This window comes from Dunckerocampus dactyliophorus, chromosome 21, assembly GCF_027744805.1.
Source record: "Dunckerocampus dactyliophorus isolate RoL2022-P2 chromosome 21, RoL_Ddac_1.1, whole genome shotgun sequence".
NCBI lineage: Eukaryota > Metazoa > Chordata > Actinopteri > Syngnathiformes > Syngnathidae > Dunckerocampus > Dunckerocampus dactyliophorus.
Window position 1 is genome coordinate 1,501,722 of NC_072839.1, and position 15,504 is coordinate 1,517,225.

General features: G+C 43.4%; 1 protein-coding gene across 7 annotated transcripts in view; it reads right to left on the minus strand.

The window, feature by feature from the left end:
- Positions 1-2,258: 2,258 nt before the first annotated feature.
- odad2 (outer dynein arm docking complex subunit 2) overlaps positions 2,259-15,504 on the minus strand; it is a 63,943-nt gene continuing 50,697 nt past the window's right edge. For 6 of the 7 annotated variants that reach the window (XM_054765395.1, XM_054765396.1, XM_054765397.1 and 3 more), the window contains 3 exons: positions 11,505-11,693; positions 11,075-11,296; positions 2,502-2,683 (listed from right to left, as the gene is read on the minus strand). In XM_054765395.1, the coding sequence (XP_054621370.1) occupies positions 2,546-2,683; positions 11,075-11,296; positions 11,505-11,693 (549 nt within the window). In that variant the 3' untranslated portion in view covers positions 2,502-2,545. Of the gene's footprint in view, positions 2,279-2,501; positions 2,684-11,074; positions 11,297-11,504; positions 11,694-15,504 lie in introns of those variants that run through there. The other variant, XM_054765400.1, reaches the window with a different exon arrangement.

Consider the following 15,504-nt stretch of genomic DNA (forward strand, 5'->3'; position numbering starts at 1 on the left):
TACAAATGCAAATGTCATATTGTCAATGATGTTTTAAATGCATGTTTTTCTTCTGAATGTGTTTTGGAGGAAGTTGCACCACCCACCATCATGCTCCTTTGGTGACCCTGGCTGACAGCTGGGAGTGGTTTCAACCTCAAAGAGCGATGGAGATGGAGATAGAGTTCCAATGTTCTGCTCATTTTCTATTTTTGTGCTACAGCTAATATAAATTATACGGGCCCCGCTAGATTCTGCGGCATGTAAGCTAAATGCAAAGCAGGCCGGTTTGACAGAGACGGACTTACATGAGAGCAAGGATGGACAAAATGTGCCAACATTTGTTGTACGACAGTAAAAGTGGATGTGGGCGGGTTAGAGCAAAGCGGTGGATAAAAGCATCAGCTGTAAAGTCACACACGATTACACTTCTGACGATGGGAACAGCAACACAACCCAGCAACAGACAAATAAGAACACAGTGGCCCCCAAATCCTTTTCATTTAGCCATTTATCTTCCTTCTCTCAAAAACATCCTTCTCTTGCATATGATTACACTTCTGGATTCAGTCTAATACTTCCTCAAAAAGGCCTTCACAACACACACTCACATAGCACTATCAGAGTTGTACAACACTTACATATGACTGACGGGAAACTACTGGGAAAAGAGGAAGACACAATAGATGCATTGTTCTCACTCACACAAGCTTAACTTTCACTTTTACAAACTTAACTGGCCTCCACAACACAATCACATAGCACTATCAGAGTTGTACAACACTTACATATGACTGACGGGAAACTACTGGGAAAAGAGGAAGACACAATAGATGCATTGTTCTCACTCACACAAGCTTAACTTTCACTTTTACACAAACTGACTTTCTAGAGGGGTGCAGCAATTGCCAAATAGACTGGACTTTCATTCTGGGCAAATGTCAAAAACAGTCTGAAACCAAGAATGTGACTAACTTGGCACTGTTTGAAAGCTACCGCTTGCCCACCAGTATACATGTACTGCACAGCGGTACCTCAGTTTATTATTAATCCTTCCAGAGGGAACAAGTATTAATACAAAATACATTAGAGATACAATAGAGAATAATTACAGTTTTACATGCAAAAAACTGTAAAATACTTATAAAAGACAAGACACATTGGATTCTCCATTCTGCAAAATGATCCGCGGGCAAACAGACTAGTGCGTTAGGCGCAACGATTGGCCGTTCAATCACTGACAAAGTGACCGAGACACATTTAGAGGTCCCGCTGCATCACTTTTCACATCATATTCCGTAACCACCAAAGTCTGTACTGCACTTTGACACCAAGATGGTCCATGATGGAGAGAAAAATGTTTATTTTGGATTTTCAAGCAAAAAGTCCCAGGGACTAGAGCAGTGACTTGAACCTGTGGCTTTTCATGACTGCATCTGGCTCTCAGACACACTAAACATACTAAAATGTATTTAAAAACCATTTTTCGGTGACATTTTCAAGTAAAACATGACAGAAATTAGTGTTAAAAGTAACGTTCAAAATATCCAACAAAGCTTGTGGCCAGAGCCAATGCCAGCTGTCCTTCCACCAAAACTCGATTATTACAGGATAATGTGGTAGCCTACCAGGGTCACCGAGAGGTCATCAAATAGTCAGCTAGCTAATTGTGCAGAGCAAACCCTTTGACAAAGATGGCAAAAAGACAAAGATAGCAGTACGGTGCAAAACGCATGCAGCACCAGACGTCGCATTATATAGAATAAAATCATAGACTTATATTCTAAAATAATATAAATTCTTAAAAATGCACACATTTAGTTGTATTCAACATTAAAAACATGATATGGCGCTCATGGAAATACCTTTTAAAATATGTGGCTTTCATAGATCTCTTAGCCAAAAAGGTTCCGGGCCCGTTCTAGAGCTTTTCATATTTGGCGGCTCCATCATTTTGTTTTGAAGCCGACTTGAAGAGCCGCATGGTCAGTTACGCACGTCTTTGTTTTTCATGCAAAATGAGCGTAATCTGATGCACGCAGATCAACGTCAAACTATGAATTCTTTTGAGCTCAGCGTTAAAATACAGCAAATTTTACTGTGCTGTAAAATAAGCTGCTAAATAAGCGACTGGTGTCTTACCTGGATGCTCCTCTGTGCACATCCTGAAATGTAAGAGCACATTATGAAAACTGCAAGTACAACACAGTAATGACGGTGAAAACACACGTGCGCTTACTTGCTTAGTGTGCAAAAACACTATTGCTGCACGTTTCTCTCCTGCAGTGACTTGGCAGACCTGTTTTGAAAGTGGTTACTTGGCAGGACGTTAGCTTAAAATACACAGAGACCACAACACTGGAGAACAGTACATCCAATTATCCCCATCGTCAAGTGGGCACAATCCCAGTAAAGAGCATGAAAATGTTTGTATGTCAACGATGCTGTTCCGTGCGTTAGCTAACCCACGATGAGGTCACACATGTCAAACCAAGACGAAGCACAGCAGCAAATAAAAACACTTAAGAGAAAGAAAAGATTTTATTTATACGGCAGCCACGTGGGTTCAGTGCTGATTTGGTGATTTTGGTGCAGATTTCTTGGCCCTGGCCTGGCCTGGAAAGAGCACGCGAATGTTGCGCACGCAGTCGGCGGCGGCGTTGCGAATCTTCTCATCATCGGAGCCCATGAAGTGAATCAGAGGCTGCAAAGAAGGGAGGGCACAGGAGAGAGAGAAGAGAATAACCTTTGGAACATTGAGCACACAGAAAGCACCGGTGTCGAAGGTGAAGCACGCTGGTGTGCATTCACACGCCGGCCGGGCTGCACGCGAGCCACACAGAAAGGTTTGACATTAGAAACACCACGCAGCTTCCTTGCAGACGCTCCCAAGGTCAGATACATGCGCCTTTCAGCGGCGTGCGTAACGGAACACGTTACATAAACATGCATAGCTAAGAGATGTGCTTAGTGTGGACTTTTGTATTGTGTAGAAGCGAGTGGAGAGAAACAATCTCAACTATATTTAAAGATGGAAACCGCCGCTGAATGTGTTTTTGGGAGATGAGCTTTCGTTGCTGTTTTATCTGGAGTGGAATCACCACATTACGTTTGCGGGCGGCTGCGGGGTTGAGTCAAAATAAAAGTCAATGCAAGCATAAATAGTCTGGCGCAATGGATGATCTAAATGTGTTCAATGTGTGCTGCTTCCTACATTCCCCATGGCGAGCCGCTGAGGTTTCCTACAGCCGCGCTTGCAGCGATTTTGAACAAGGAGGGTGTTTACATCCATACAGTAATGAAGACAACGACGCCGCACGCCAGAAACAAACACTGAAGAATAAGCTTTGGTAAACACTCGTGACCCGATTCTCAATGACGCCACAATCATTGGCACATTTACCTTCAAACGGGGGCGTCCTAACCTTTTCCAGCAAGGGCCATAAAGTGAAAAATGAAAGGATGCAACTTTGCCAATTTCATATTTTGGGCACACACACACACACACACACACACACACACACACACATTTAAGAGAAACCTGCATCTCAGCTACAGTATGTCGTAGAGGTCAAAAAGCCGATGAATAACTTTGCTCTTTTTTCACAGTTAGTTACATTTTTTAAAAACATTTTTCCAAATATTTCAACTTTTTTCTTGTAATTCTGACTTTCTCGTAACTTTTCCTGCAACCTAATTTTACAAACATTACAACTTCATCTTTTTTCTTGAATATTCCAACCTTATGCTACTAAAATGACATTTTTCCTCGTATTACGTTATTCTCACGTTACAACTTTCTCCTTAGATTACTACTTTTTTTCTCTTATGACTTCATTCTTGTAAAATGACTTTTGTGTTATTGTTAAATTGTATTTTTAGAATGTGCCATGGGGCAATAAAAAAAAAAAAAAAAAAAAGACAGGCCCCTAACGGCCCCCGGGCCGCACTCTGGACACCCTCGCCTGACAATAACGTCAAGGAAGAGTGTGTACCTCCCAATAGTGTCTTTTTCTACTTCTTTTGCTGATACAGGTGGTTTACGCGGCCACAGACACGCGCTCGTAAGCTAATTAGAAACATCATTTTGCTCCGTCAATACAAAGGACCATGGAAGTGGAAATGAACATCATAAAAAGCACTCCGGCCAGACTGTGGACACCTGCGGGTCTCTAGGAAACACTTTAAAACCTTCCATCCATTCGGGTTCAGCTATCTGACCAATCCTCATGTTCTCTCTCTGGACTCCACTAATGACAGGGTTGGACTACGCTGTCTTTAAGATGAGCTGTGGGAAGAGGAGGTTCCATCGTTGCGCCAACCCTAAGTAAAGTTCATCATGGAAGACCAGCTGACCTTAAAGCCCCGCCATGTTACATGCAAACATGCCAGCTGCTCTTTACACGTTTGTGTGGTGACCAAAGCGCCGCAAGACACAGAAATGGCATTGACGGGAGTTTGTGCACAAAGGCAAACATTGAAAAAGAAGAGCTGGACAAACAGCAAACACGGCAAACAGAGGTGTCAGCTCATGTCAAAGCAGCAGTGTTGGGTGCAGGCGAAACATTTGCCCTTTGGGTTTATATGATTTTTAAATAGCATCCAAAAACACCTCTGTGAGCACACTGGCATCCACAAGCTGGAGAAAACATGCAGCTCGCTAAACAAGTCTCTTTTGTCAAACCAGAGGATGCCTGAGAAGTGCCAGAGGCCGAGATGTTGCCAAGCTCACTGCGTGTTATTCACACGCCGCCAAAGAAGTTCTCCCTGAGCGCACGGCTCCGCGAAGATAAGCCTGTCTGTCTCTCGCTCTTTTTTTTGGAAGCGCTTCCCCTCTCAGCTGGGATGTTGTCGAATATAAAACGCTACTTGTTGGATATTCCTTGCTGGGGCAACGTCAACGCTTTTCAGCGCTTGAAACTGGGAATCAAGCGATGGACGTTTGTGCAGTTCGCTGCGCACGTTGTTACACACGCACATCGCATGCCGACGTGTCGGAGTTCAAGGAAAAGGACACTTTTTGGGGGAATTTTGCCCATCATCCACAACCCCTATGTGACACATGAACACACGTGTCTTTTCTTTTCTCGAATGGGACGCACCTATTCTGCCTATAAAGCCTTCGGAAAAAAAGCGCCAACAAGGTTCATTTCCATAATGTGAGCTGCATACAAACCACATTGTTATTATTATTATTATTATTATTATAACAACATTGTTACACCCAAGAACCACGTTACGAGCGTAGTGACGCCTCGCTACACCACAGCGGCTAGCGACTAGCCGGCTAGCGACTAGCATCACCACACACTCACTCACAGGCCGCTAGCCAAAGGTAACGCTACATATTGGAGCTGCCGCCACTGCTGCTGTGTTGTTGTTTTTGATGCTAGGTGTAGCGTTCCTTTCTATGTTGCTATGTGACATCAATGCACCCAGGAAGGACGTTCCCAAAATACTCCAGGTATGACACGTTGTGATGAATGTAGCTGTTACTACACGCTCACAGCATGGATAGAAAACCACTAAACCTTGTTGGAGCTTTTTGGACGTGTTCTAGTAGCAGCCTTTCTAGGCGGAATAGATGTGTCCCATTACATGCCTCTTTTTACCTGTTTTTCTATCTTTAGAATACACAGAAAAGAGAAAGACGTGTGTTCATGTCTCACATAAGGGTTGTGGATGACGGGCAAAATTCCCCCAAAGAGTGCACTTCCTGAATGGCCGCCTGCATTAACCTCGTTAACCACAGCTGCGCTTAAGCCATCGTCTAATTTCCATGGAAAAATGACCAGAACACATGAAAGAAAATGAGCAAAAAACACAAAGTAAAATATGTTCAGAAATACAAATGTGTTCATCTAGTCGCCTTTTTGAGTATCTTGAGGGGTGAAATTACTCGCTACATACGTGCAGTAATGAGCTCTCTTTTTATCTGCTTTTATATCTTTAGAACACACAGAAAAGAGAAAGGCGTGTTCATGTCTTACATAAAGATTGTGGATGATGGGCAACATTTTAAAAAAGTGCATTGTTTGCATTTGAACGCCCGCCTTCAGATGCTGACTTGCCGTCACGGCTCCATCAGCTCCCGGGGTTCCCGTGTTTGGGGCGCCCAACAGGCTGCCCAGTTTAACTGGGCTCGGTTGGGGGGGTGTTGAAGGAAGTCAAGGTAAACAACATTCCCTGCGGCCTTCAGCGGGCCAAAAACTGTTCCGCTACCTTCTCTGTTTCTAAAGGAGGAAAGGGCAGCTTTTAATGTAGCAACTTCAACTGGAAAGTTTGAGTCTTCCTGCTCCATGCGTGAGAGAAAGCCCATCATGTTCCAGGGCTTGGCATGTACCATCTATGCCCTTCATGCTAAGTCAACTGCACATTTAAAAGGTCCCACATTATGCGAAGCTGAGATTTTAATGATGTTAGAACACTAAGATGCGTCCCTGAGCACCAAATGTGAGATGAAGCTGTCAACTCCTTCACTTGTTTGATCCACTTCTGGGACATTTCAGGCACTCAAATGCTTTTTGGGTTTGTCATGGAGGAAAAAGCCCTTCGTGGGCACGATGTGCCATCTCTGGCCCACCCCAGACCCGCCTCGCTGTGTGCGTATGGCCAACACTTCAAGGGAGGACAGCTCTGTTAAAAAATATCAAATCAAACCAAAGTTGATGAGTATGGCACCTTACAACATCCCAATGGTGGCCAAGGTGCTTTACGAAAATAAAAACAGCTTAAAACGTATAACAGGAAGGATGGAATAAAATATAAGTACACATAAAAAAATAAATAGATGCAAATGCGCACAATAACATCTAAAATGTATTGTTTGTTTACATCACACTGCAACTCTTATGTTGCAGGGACTCAACATGGCTGCTAGCTAGCAAGCTAACCAGTTAGCCTTGAATTTCTTCTAAACTTATTAAACCAAAAACTGCCCACTTCCACACAGGATGGGAAGATAACTTTTTCCTTACTCTATCATGTGGGACATGCCATGACCTCATGCGGTGTTAAGCTAATGTCATGTAAGCTAATGTCTCAATGTTTTGTGTCATTACTGCCGCCTAGTGACCACAATATTTCCATCACTTGTGTATTTCATATATTTCAGTATGCGTTGACTAATAATAGACCACAGTCTCCCAGCAAACAGACATCATGTATTCATTCATTTCTGAAAACCCGTGATATAGCGAGGGAGCGATAGCCGAACCGCGATATTGCGAGGGACGACTGTACTTGAATTACTTTTGTAACGTGTCACACTGATAACAGCCGTGCGCATTTGGTCCATGTCCACCATGTCCCATGAAAGAGCCTGTGTAATACACCCAGCTGTCCAAAAGCCTCTTGAGAATTTATGGTTTGAGCAAACAATCTTGCTTTTTGGAAGCGATGTAAAGCGCCGTGACAGACACGATACCAAACCAAGCGCACCCGTGTAAAACTGTGAGATACCAAGAGTAGATGTCAAATCAAACGGCGAGGGGCAATCCATCTTCCGGGGCTTCAATTCTCTTTGGCGTGCTGTCTTCCCCTCTTGACTGCTGTACAGATTCCTCTGCAAATATTTCAACAGGAAGCGCCAGCATCCGCGTTAAGAAGCTTCGTTTGCGTCCACGACAGCAAAGTGACCGGAAGAGCAACATCTGAGCGTTTAGGAAAGAATGGAACATAAAAACAACATGAAACTAAGGTTGCTAATGGATTTTCCAGAGTGAAATGCTTAATTTCCTTAGTGAGCCTCGGGGCGCTGCTCCACACATCATTAAGTGTGCTACGGGGCTGCTTTCTAAGGAAACCTGCGCTCATTTGAAACCACACACGACACGTGGGTGAACATGTTTGCAGAGCTCCTCCACGCCACCCAACAGCTCACTGAAATACTGCTACAATAACACCGCAAACATACACTGGACCATCAATTACAAAAGCAATAGTCAATAAACTAGCCATGGTGGCGGTGTCTCACTAATAATCTCTGCGGGGGTGTCTGCATGTCATCCCAGCAGATTATTACCGTGCACGCTGCACGCTGGTGATGGACGTGCTCTCAAACAGTAATGTTTCCTTCGGGTCAGCCGGGTACGTTTCACACGGCTGCTGGAGACTGAAGCCAGACTGAACAACGCGGCCGCCTGTGGTGGGTGTCCACCTCTGAGATTGACAAGTAATGCAACTCTTGTTGCAGTTCAGCGCTTTAAAAGTCTGAAAACACATTATGGAGCAGTGCTGCTATCCTTCACTGGTGCAGTAATAAGGGCAAACGCTGCAGCAGATGAGGGAGGGGCCGTATGTCATGCATTTGCACTCATTTTGGTGACATTTTTGGTAAAAAAAATTGTTTCTCATTTAGTCTGCAATATTTTAGAAGAATGCGACAATGCAGGTAAAATTCACAGCATACATGTTGCACTCTTAGAAAGCCCCCAACTGTTACATGTTCATGTCTTTGTGCTTCACTGGTGATGACGCATTGTAGTTGTGTGCTGACACAAAAGCTTGTTTGTTTGTGTTAGCAGTAGCTTCCACGGTCAGTCCGGCAGCGAGGTGAACAAGCTAATATATGCTGGTAAAGCGTTACTGGAATAACCGCGGGCAAGCAGTGTGGATTACAGAGATGAGGCTCTAGCCTGCTAGCCTCGAGCGCAGGAATGTCCATACTTTCCCCAGTGACGGCCACGTGCTGGGGAAAAAAAAAAAAAAAAAAAAAAATCAAAGGATGCGGAGGCCACTTTGATTTTTTACATTTCGTAATGCAACCCGTGGAGATATGCTAACAGGTTACACACGTTCAAAGAAAAAACATGAGGGGTGCATGATAATTATCGGGCCTTTCATAACGTCCCTTGAGCTAACTTGTAAACACACATTCACGTTCAGAGGAAGACATTTCGCATGCTAGTTGTATCGAATGCTCCACAAAAAGGGGAAAAAAAAACAATCGAGCAAACAGAAAACCTCATCAGCCAACTGAAACGCCAGCGCTGAGGCGTTTGAAAAGTGCAAAAGGTTTGCCAGAGACTTCCGTGGTGTCACACCGGCTGCTCGGAGTGTCCCTGAATACAGTGCACCTTGCTGGGCCACGGCCGGTGGCTCCTCCCCCTCCATACTCTGGTTGTCGTGGTAGTGGTGATGTCATCATATTTCATTAGGACTAAGCAACAGGTACAGTTGGTCAAATTCTACTTTGTTACAGTCCTTCTTACCTCCAGGTGTGCACAAACTCCAACTACATGTACATTTAAAAAGTAGATATAAAAACAGTTATCGGTTATCGGTCTTGCAAAGCAGAATGTTATCGGTCTCGGTTTAAAAAAAAAAGATTGTGCATCTCTCATCAAATTTTTCTCCTCTGCTTATTTTCTTAAAATATTTCAACAAATTTGTGGCTTTATTCCCAAAATATTATGAGTGTTTTTTAATATTCATTTTTTCCCCAACTTAATTTTTTCAAAAAATGCATCTTTAAAATGGGCTTAATGTTGCAACTTTATGCTTGAAAAATAGTTTTTTCTCCTCATAGTATTACGACTTTAAGCTCATAAAACTCTCTCTCCATGTATTTATTCTCATATTTCGTAAAAATTGCTGACCTTTCTTCCATTGCTGCTGTTAGGTTTCTCCTTTAATTGTAAATTTAAAATGTGCTGAGGGAATATAAAAAACAGCCACAGGCCACAGTTTGGACACCCCTGCTCATCATCTTCCATCACCACTGAGTGGTGTAGCTATCCGTTTATGCTTTAAATGTGTTTCATGTGTGTGAGGCGTATTTAGGGATTAAACCTGGATTCTCTTTTTTGGTGCTGAATCTAATCTAATCACTTTTATTGCAAATGTTGATTAGAAATGATATCAAATGGATGTTTTTATGGGCATGTCAATTACTTGCGGCTTTTCCCCACTTCATGGTGTGGCTTCAATGAAAAAAAAACATTTTAGAGACTTCTGCAATTGTGTCGCAACGTTTTCGGAACACCCAGTGTTCACGTAACCAACTATGCCCTGAGAGCAAAGTACAGCAATTTAATGAACGTAGGAAAATACATGGCTGCAATAGTGTAACTGCTTCTAATTCACATGGCAGAGTAAGACGACGTCAACCACGGGCTATTACTGCACAATATTAGGTACATGTAAGGGTGCAAATGTGCCAAATGTTGAGACTTCTAATAAAACTTTAGCAGGGGGATTTTTTTTAAAATTATTATTACTTTTTTAATGAACTTGACATGCAATTACGGTGACTTATTTCATTTTGAAATACGCATGTTGAATCGAACACATGGGACGCCGCATGCAGGGGGTCTGGTCCAAAAAGTGCATGTGTTGTGTGCATGGAAGCGCAGCCCAGCGGTCAAATGAATTTGCATACAATTGTTATTTTTCAAATGAAATATTAAAAAGGTCTTATAGTCATAACCTGAAATGTTGTGGATTTAAGACGTTAATTCCAATGCAAGGTGTCCATCGACTGACTAACTTCATGATAGTGATGACTGTCTGCAGTGTACAACTGCATCGCAGTACGGAGGTGTTCCTAGTATTCATGTCATTTACTTACATGGGGGGCAGGATTGTTCTGAGTGCCCCATTGTTATGTTGTGCAGTGTATCTCATGATGTGGGATCTGTCGCATAGAAAAAGACTTTAGAAGTTGAATATGATTTTTTTTTTTGTTCCCGAGTCCAGAGCTGGGACTGATGCCGCATGGGTTCTGTCCTGATGTCCAGGAAGCAGCCTTAGCAACAGTTGCCCGCGGCTACAAGCCTTTGACTTGCACCGTCATGGCATGTCGGGTCTAGCAGAGAAATGGCACTTTGCACACACTGAGCTGTTTGCTTTACTGAATTCCCATGACGGCTAGAAAGTGGAGTTGTGTTTCCGTCGACGAATAAAAAAAAACTCTTTTGTCCCCCCCCACTCCTTCGGTCAAAGGCTGCAAATATAGTCACGGCTTTATGACACATGACTCAAACGAGACCAAACACCTTAGGTAAAACACAAAACAATGAATAATAATAATAATAATAATAATAATACTACATTGTGAAAAGCGGTGGACAGAAGTGTGAATCCCACGACTGACCTTGACCACTCCTTCGCCGTGCATGATGACGCAGTTGTTTGGCTCCTTGGACAGCTGGTGCAGGGCCAACACTGTACTGTGGCGCACTTTCATGTCTTGGGACTTTAAGTAGTGTGCCAGGGGGGGCACCACTCCCGCCTCCCCGAAGGCCGCCTTGTTGTTGCGCCACGTGCAGCACTGGGCGATGGCCTGAGCCAGATGGCAGCGGAGCAAGTCGTTGGGCTGCGAGGAGAACAGAGCCCAGAGATCAGTCGAAGGAACAGTAAGTATTCATGATGACCTCGCAACATACGCTGCAAGAGCTACCAACGCTTGTCTCAGTTGGATTGATGCAGCAATAATGTACAAAGCAGCACTGACAGTGAATGCATCAGCAGCACTGACAGTGAATGCATCAGCAGCATCGAAGAGGAGCTGTGAGTGTGCTTACTTTGTCAGTCAGCTTGGCCAGCAGCGAGACCACCTCATAATCAGTCAGAACTGCCAGGTTGTACTTGTCTTTGGCTATCTTGGCCACGACGGCACACATGCTCGCCAGGACCTTGTCGTCGGATGACTTCAGTAGATCAATAACAAGCTCCATGCCGCCCATCAGCGAGCTCACCATTTCCCCCGCCTCCTAAAACCACACATTACTGTTAGCTGCTGCCGTGGAGCGTTTGTCTACTGTAAACTGCAACAGTAGTGCTCGTTGAAGTTGAAGTTTATTGCTATGGTTTGCCATTTGAACAATGTTTGAGTGCTTTGAAGCTGTCGGCCAAACGTGTGACAAGACCAGGCATTCGAGCAGCAGTCCTGTACTTGTATAGAGACCAGGTGCCTTCATTTAGTTAGTAGCAGACAGTACCAGGTGTTAATTTGGGGTAAGGCAATTCTGGTGTATTTATTTTTAAAAAATTGTATTATGGTCTGCCTCCCTCAATGACTCTTCATCAGGACACGGTTCGTTTGTGCTGGCTTCATCGCACCGTGATCTTCAGCTCTCGATTGGTTGGCAGCCGAATGTGAAGCTAAGAGATTATGTCCCTCAACTGGCCTGGGAAAGCCTCAGGATCTTCCGAGAGGAGCAGGACGAAACAGCCATGGAGGGGGAAGTCATAGGCTGCTGCCTCTGCAACACAACCTGGGATAAGTGGAAGAAGATCCACACATGGATGAAAATTCTTATGAATACGTACTTTTTTCCGCATTGAATTTTAAAAATTCGGCCAAGTTCACATTTAGTATTTTTTAAGTCCCTGGAACCTTTAGGCCAGGAAGAGGGAAGTTTGGGCCTCTCATTTTGGACTGCTGCCCCTCTGACCTGACCCTGGCCTGGATTGGCAGAAGAAGATGGATTGATGGATTCGGTTTTGTTTCTCCCACATGGAACAAATCCACTAGAACATTTTGTGTCTAAGCCCTCACATAACATTTCTGGTCAGCAGACATGAAGCGTTGAAATGTTTGATGATCCAAGAAGTTCAGCTTTACAGACGTCGTGTCTGCTCTGCCACCGTTCATTCATTGGCCCGCCCACGCTTCAATGCATTGGGGCACCCCAACTATTTCAGGAAATGTTCATCTGTAGTCTACTAAAACTGTATTTCCATATTATTATTACTTAGTAGAAGTGTTGTGGATCTGTGCAAGAAAAGCAACTGGTGTGCAATTTAAAGCCTAGAGGTGACATTTATAGCTCTTGCCCCCAGAGGACTGTCGCATTGTGAGAGAAGCCACCATTTGGATTCATAGCACTGCTAAGAACCGCAAGGGTACTTACCAACTTATGGAGCAATGCTTTACCAAACCAAGAGTCTGGTAAAAGAACCACAGCGAAAGAGCTGCCAGGGGCACTGGATTCACATTGGCTTGGCACCTCAGGGCACTCTTTTAAAAATACGACTCACCAGATTGCAGGAGGACAGACCGAGGTGGCCGGGTTTAAATTTAAATACACTACATGGACGAAGGAACGCAGCCTAGACTCTTGTGGAACACTTTCTATGAGATGCTGGAGTGTGTGTGGGAATGTTGGATGTTGGACCAGGGAGCATCAGAGTTTGTTTCATCCTAAGGTTCTAGGGCTCCAGTTGTCCCACACTTATGGTGGCAAGTGGGACTCTGCTAAACTGCTTCCACAAATGCCCAAGCCCAGTTAGTTGGAGTTGAGTTGGTATGCTGCCGTGTTTTGCGGCGTTCTCGCCAGGACGCAGTCTATGAGTCCTGTGATGCTCTGCCAGGGGATGAGCAATGTGTGAAGTGCAGAAAAGTGGGGAGGGGCGGGGGTGTTGGGTGTCCAAGGCCAGCCAGCTAGCCCTTCCAAACACACACAGGAAGCTCTTCTTCAGGAATACTGATGATGGCTCACCGGTAGTCCCGGCGACAGAGGAAGCTCTCTTAAGCCACCAGCTGCGATGTGACTGGCGGTGAATCTTTCTGTGGGTTTGGGCAGACGCCCAGACAGGGAAACTGATGTATAATGAGGCTCCCAGCAAGGATCCAGCAAAATAGATAAGACTATCTATGGTGTGTTTTCAAGCTTCTCTTAAGAGGAGTTGGCAAAAGTAACCTTCGGGATGATTCAGTGCTTCGTAGTTCTTGTATGACAGTAGGTGTGTGGGCCTGGCGCTTCAATATCTGTTACGGGGCAGCAGAAGGCCGCATCCAGCAGATACATTCTCGTAAAGCTCTCTCATAAATCCACTATAAACCTGCAAACTCAAAACACATGCATTTCTTTAATCGGAATAAGAACTCCACCAAAAAACAGTTTCCTCAGTGCGACGGGTAAAAAGCACATCCCTAACAAGTTCATGAATTTACCTCCGGATTGGCAGCAAGGACATCTAGACAAACACTGTCAAACTCTATTAGTCCTCAAAAGCGGGCCTGCTAAACTTCCATATGGTTGCCATGCATCATTTTCACAGTAATTCTCAGCCTTACAGATTCCAGCCAACTACAGAAAAAAAATGCTGGGCTTCACCCGGAGACGCCCATCTGGGCCACACTGTTGTGGGTTGGCTGCTCAAGAAGCTGTTTGCATCAATCATTACATATTTAGCAAATATGATGATTGATGCATCACTTGTTTGGGGTCATTGGGCTATTGCTGTGTCGCTCCAAAGATTTGCTTTTGGAATTGAGTGGAATCTCATAGCGTACGACCCGGTTTTTCAGTTTATGTAAAAAACTTAAGGCAACTTTCTTCCTCGGTTAGCGTACCGTATGGAGTGTGCCTTGTGTTTATATTAATACACTGCCTGAGTCCAGCTGTGTTCTTCATGTATTTTTATTGCAAAACGTCCTTGTTGGCATCCCATTAGCTTGCTAATACACGGAAACAGGAAGCAGAAGTCAGCTCCTTCGTCTCAACGTCATCAGCGATTTGACTCTGTAGTTCTTTGCTAACAAAAATGTCAACGCAAAACACGTTTTAATAATTTCACAATGAGTTTGATATATGCATGAAACACTTGAAAATGCATATAAACGGTGAATGAAAGGGATAAATTAACATTTATCCGTCACTTTTGCTTTCAATGAAGAAACCATCGTTGACAAAGACAATGTAGCAGCAAGATGAACCACCACCTTCCTGTTTTGCCATGACTTATTTATTCAATTCAATCGTGTTGCTCATCTTCTTTATCAAAATGCTGGCACTTGCAATTTTTCTTTGGCTCCATTTTGTTACTAAGCTGAGAAACACAATTGAAGTCAAGAAATAATTCATGGCAAAACCGGAAGGTGGCGGTGGTGGATCTCGCTTCTACATTGTGTCTTTGTCAACAATGTCTTCATTGAAGGTAAACATATCTTAAATGTTCATTTATCACTTTCATTCATCATTTCCATGTATTTTAAAGTGTTTTCAACTTTTTATCTCATAATGATGACTTTCTTGTAATTTTGACTTATCTCATAATTATGACCTTCTAGCTTGCATTTTCAACTTCTTATCTCGTGACTCTCATAATTATGACTTCCTACTGGGATATTTTTTTCTGTCAGTGGTGGAAACGGATAGGATTTACAGTTTTTAAATGGGAAAAACTGATTGGGTTAGAGTACGTTTCGGTTAGAGTCAGACCTTCTGGAACGGATTAAAGACGCTAACCAAGACTTTCTTCAGGAAAAACAAATAGGGTAATGATAGATAGTACAGACCCTTTCCAAAAAATTAGAATATCATGGAAAAGTTGTTTAATTTCCATAATTCCATTCAAAAAGTTAAACTTTCATAGATTATAGATTCAGGGCCCACAATTTAAACGATTTCAAGTGTTTGTTTCTTTTTACGTAATTTGGGCTTCCAGCTCATAAAACCCATGAAAACAGGAATTCAAAAAATTAGAATACTGTGAAGAAATCACCATTTACTTCTCAGTTTTTGCAGGAAAAAAAAAAGAAAGAAATTAGGATCACATCAAATCAATCAAAATATG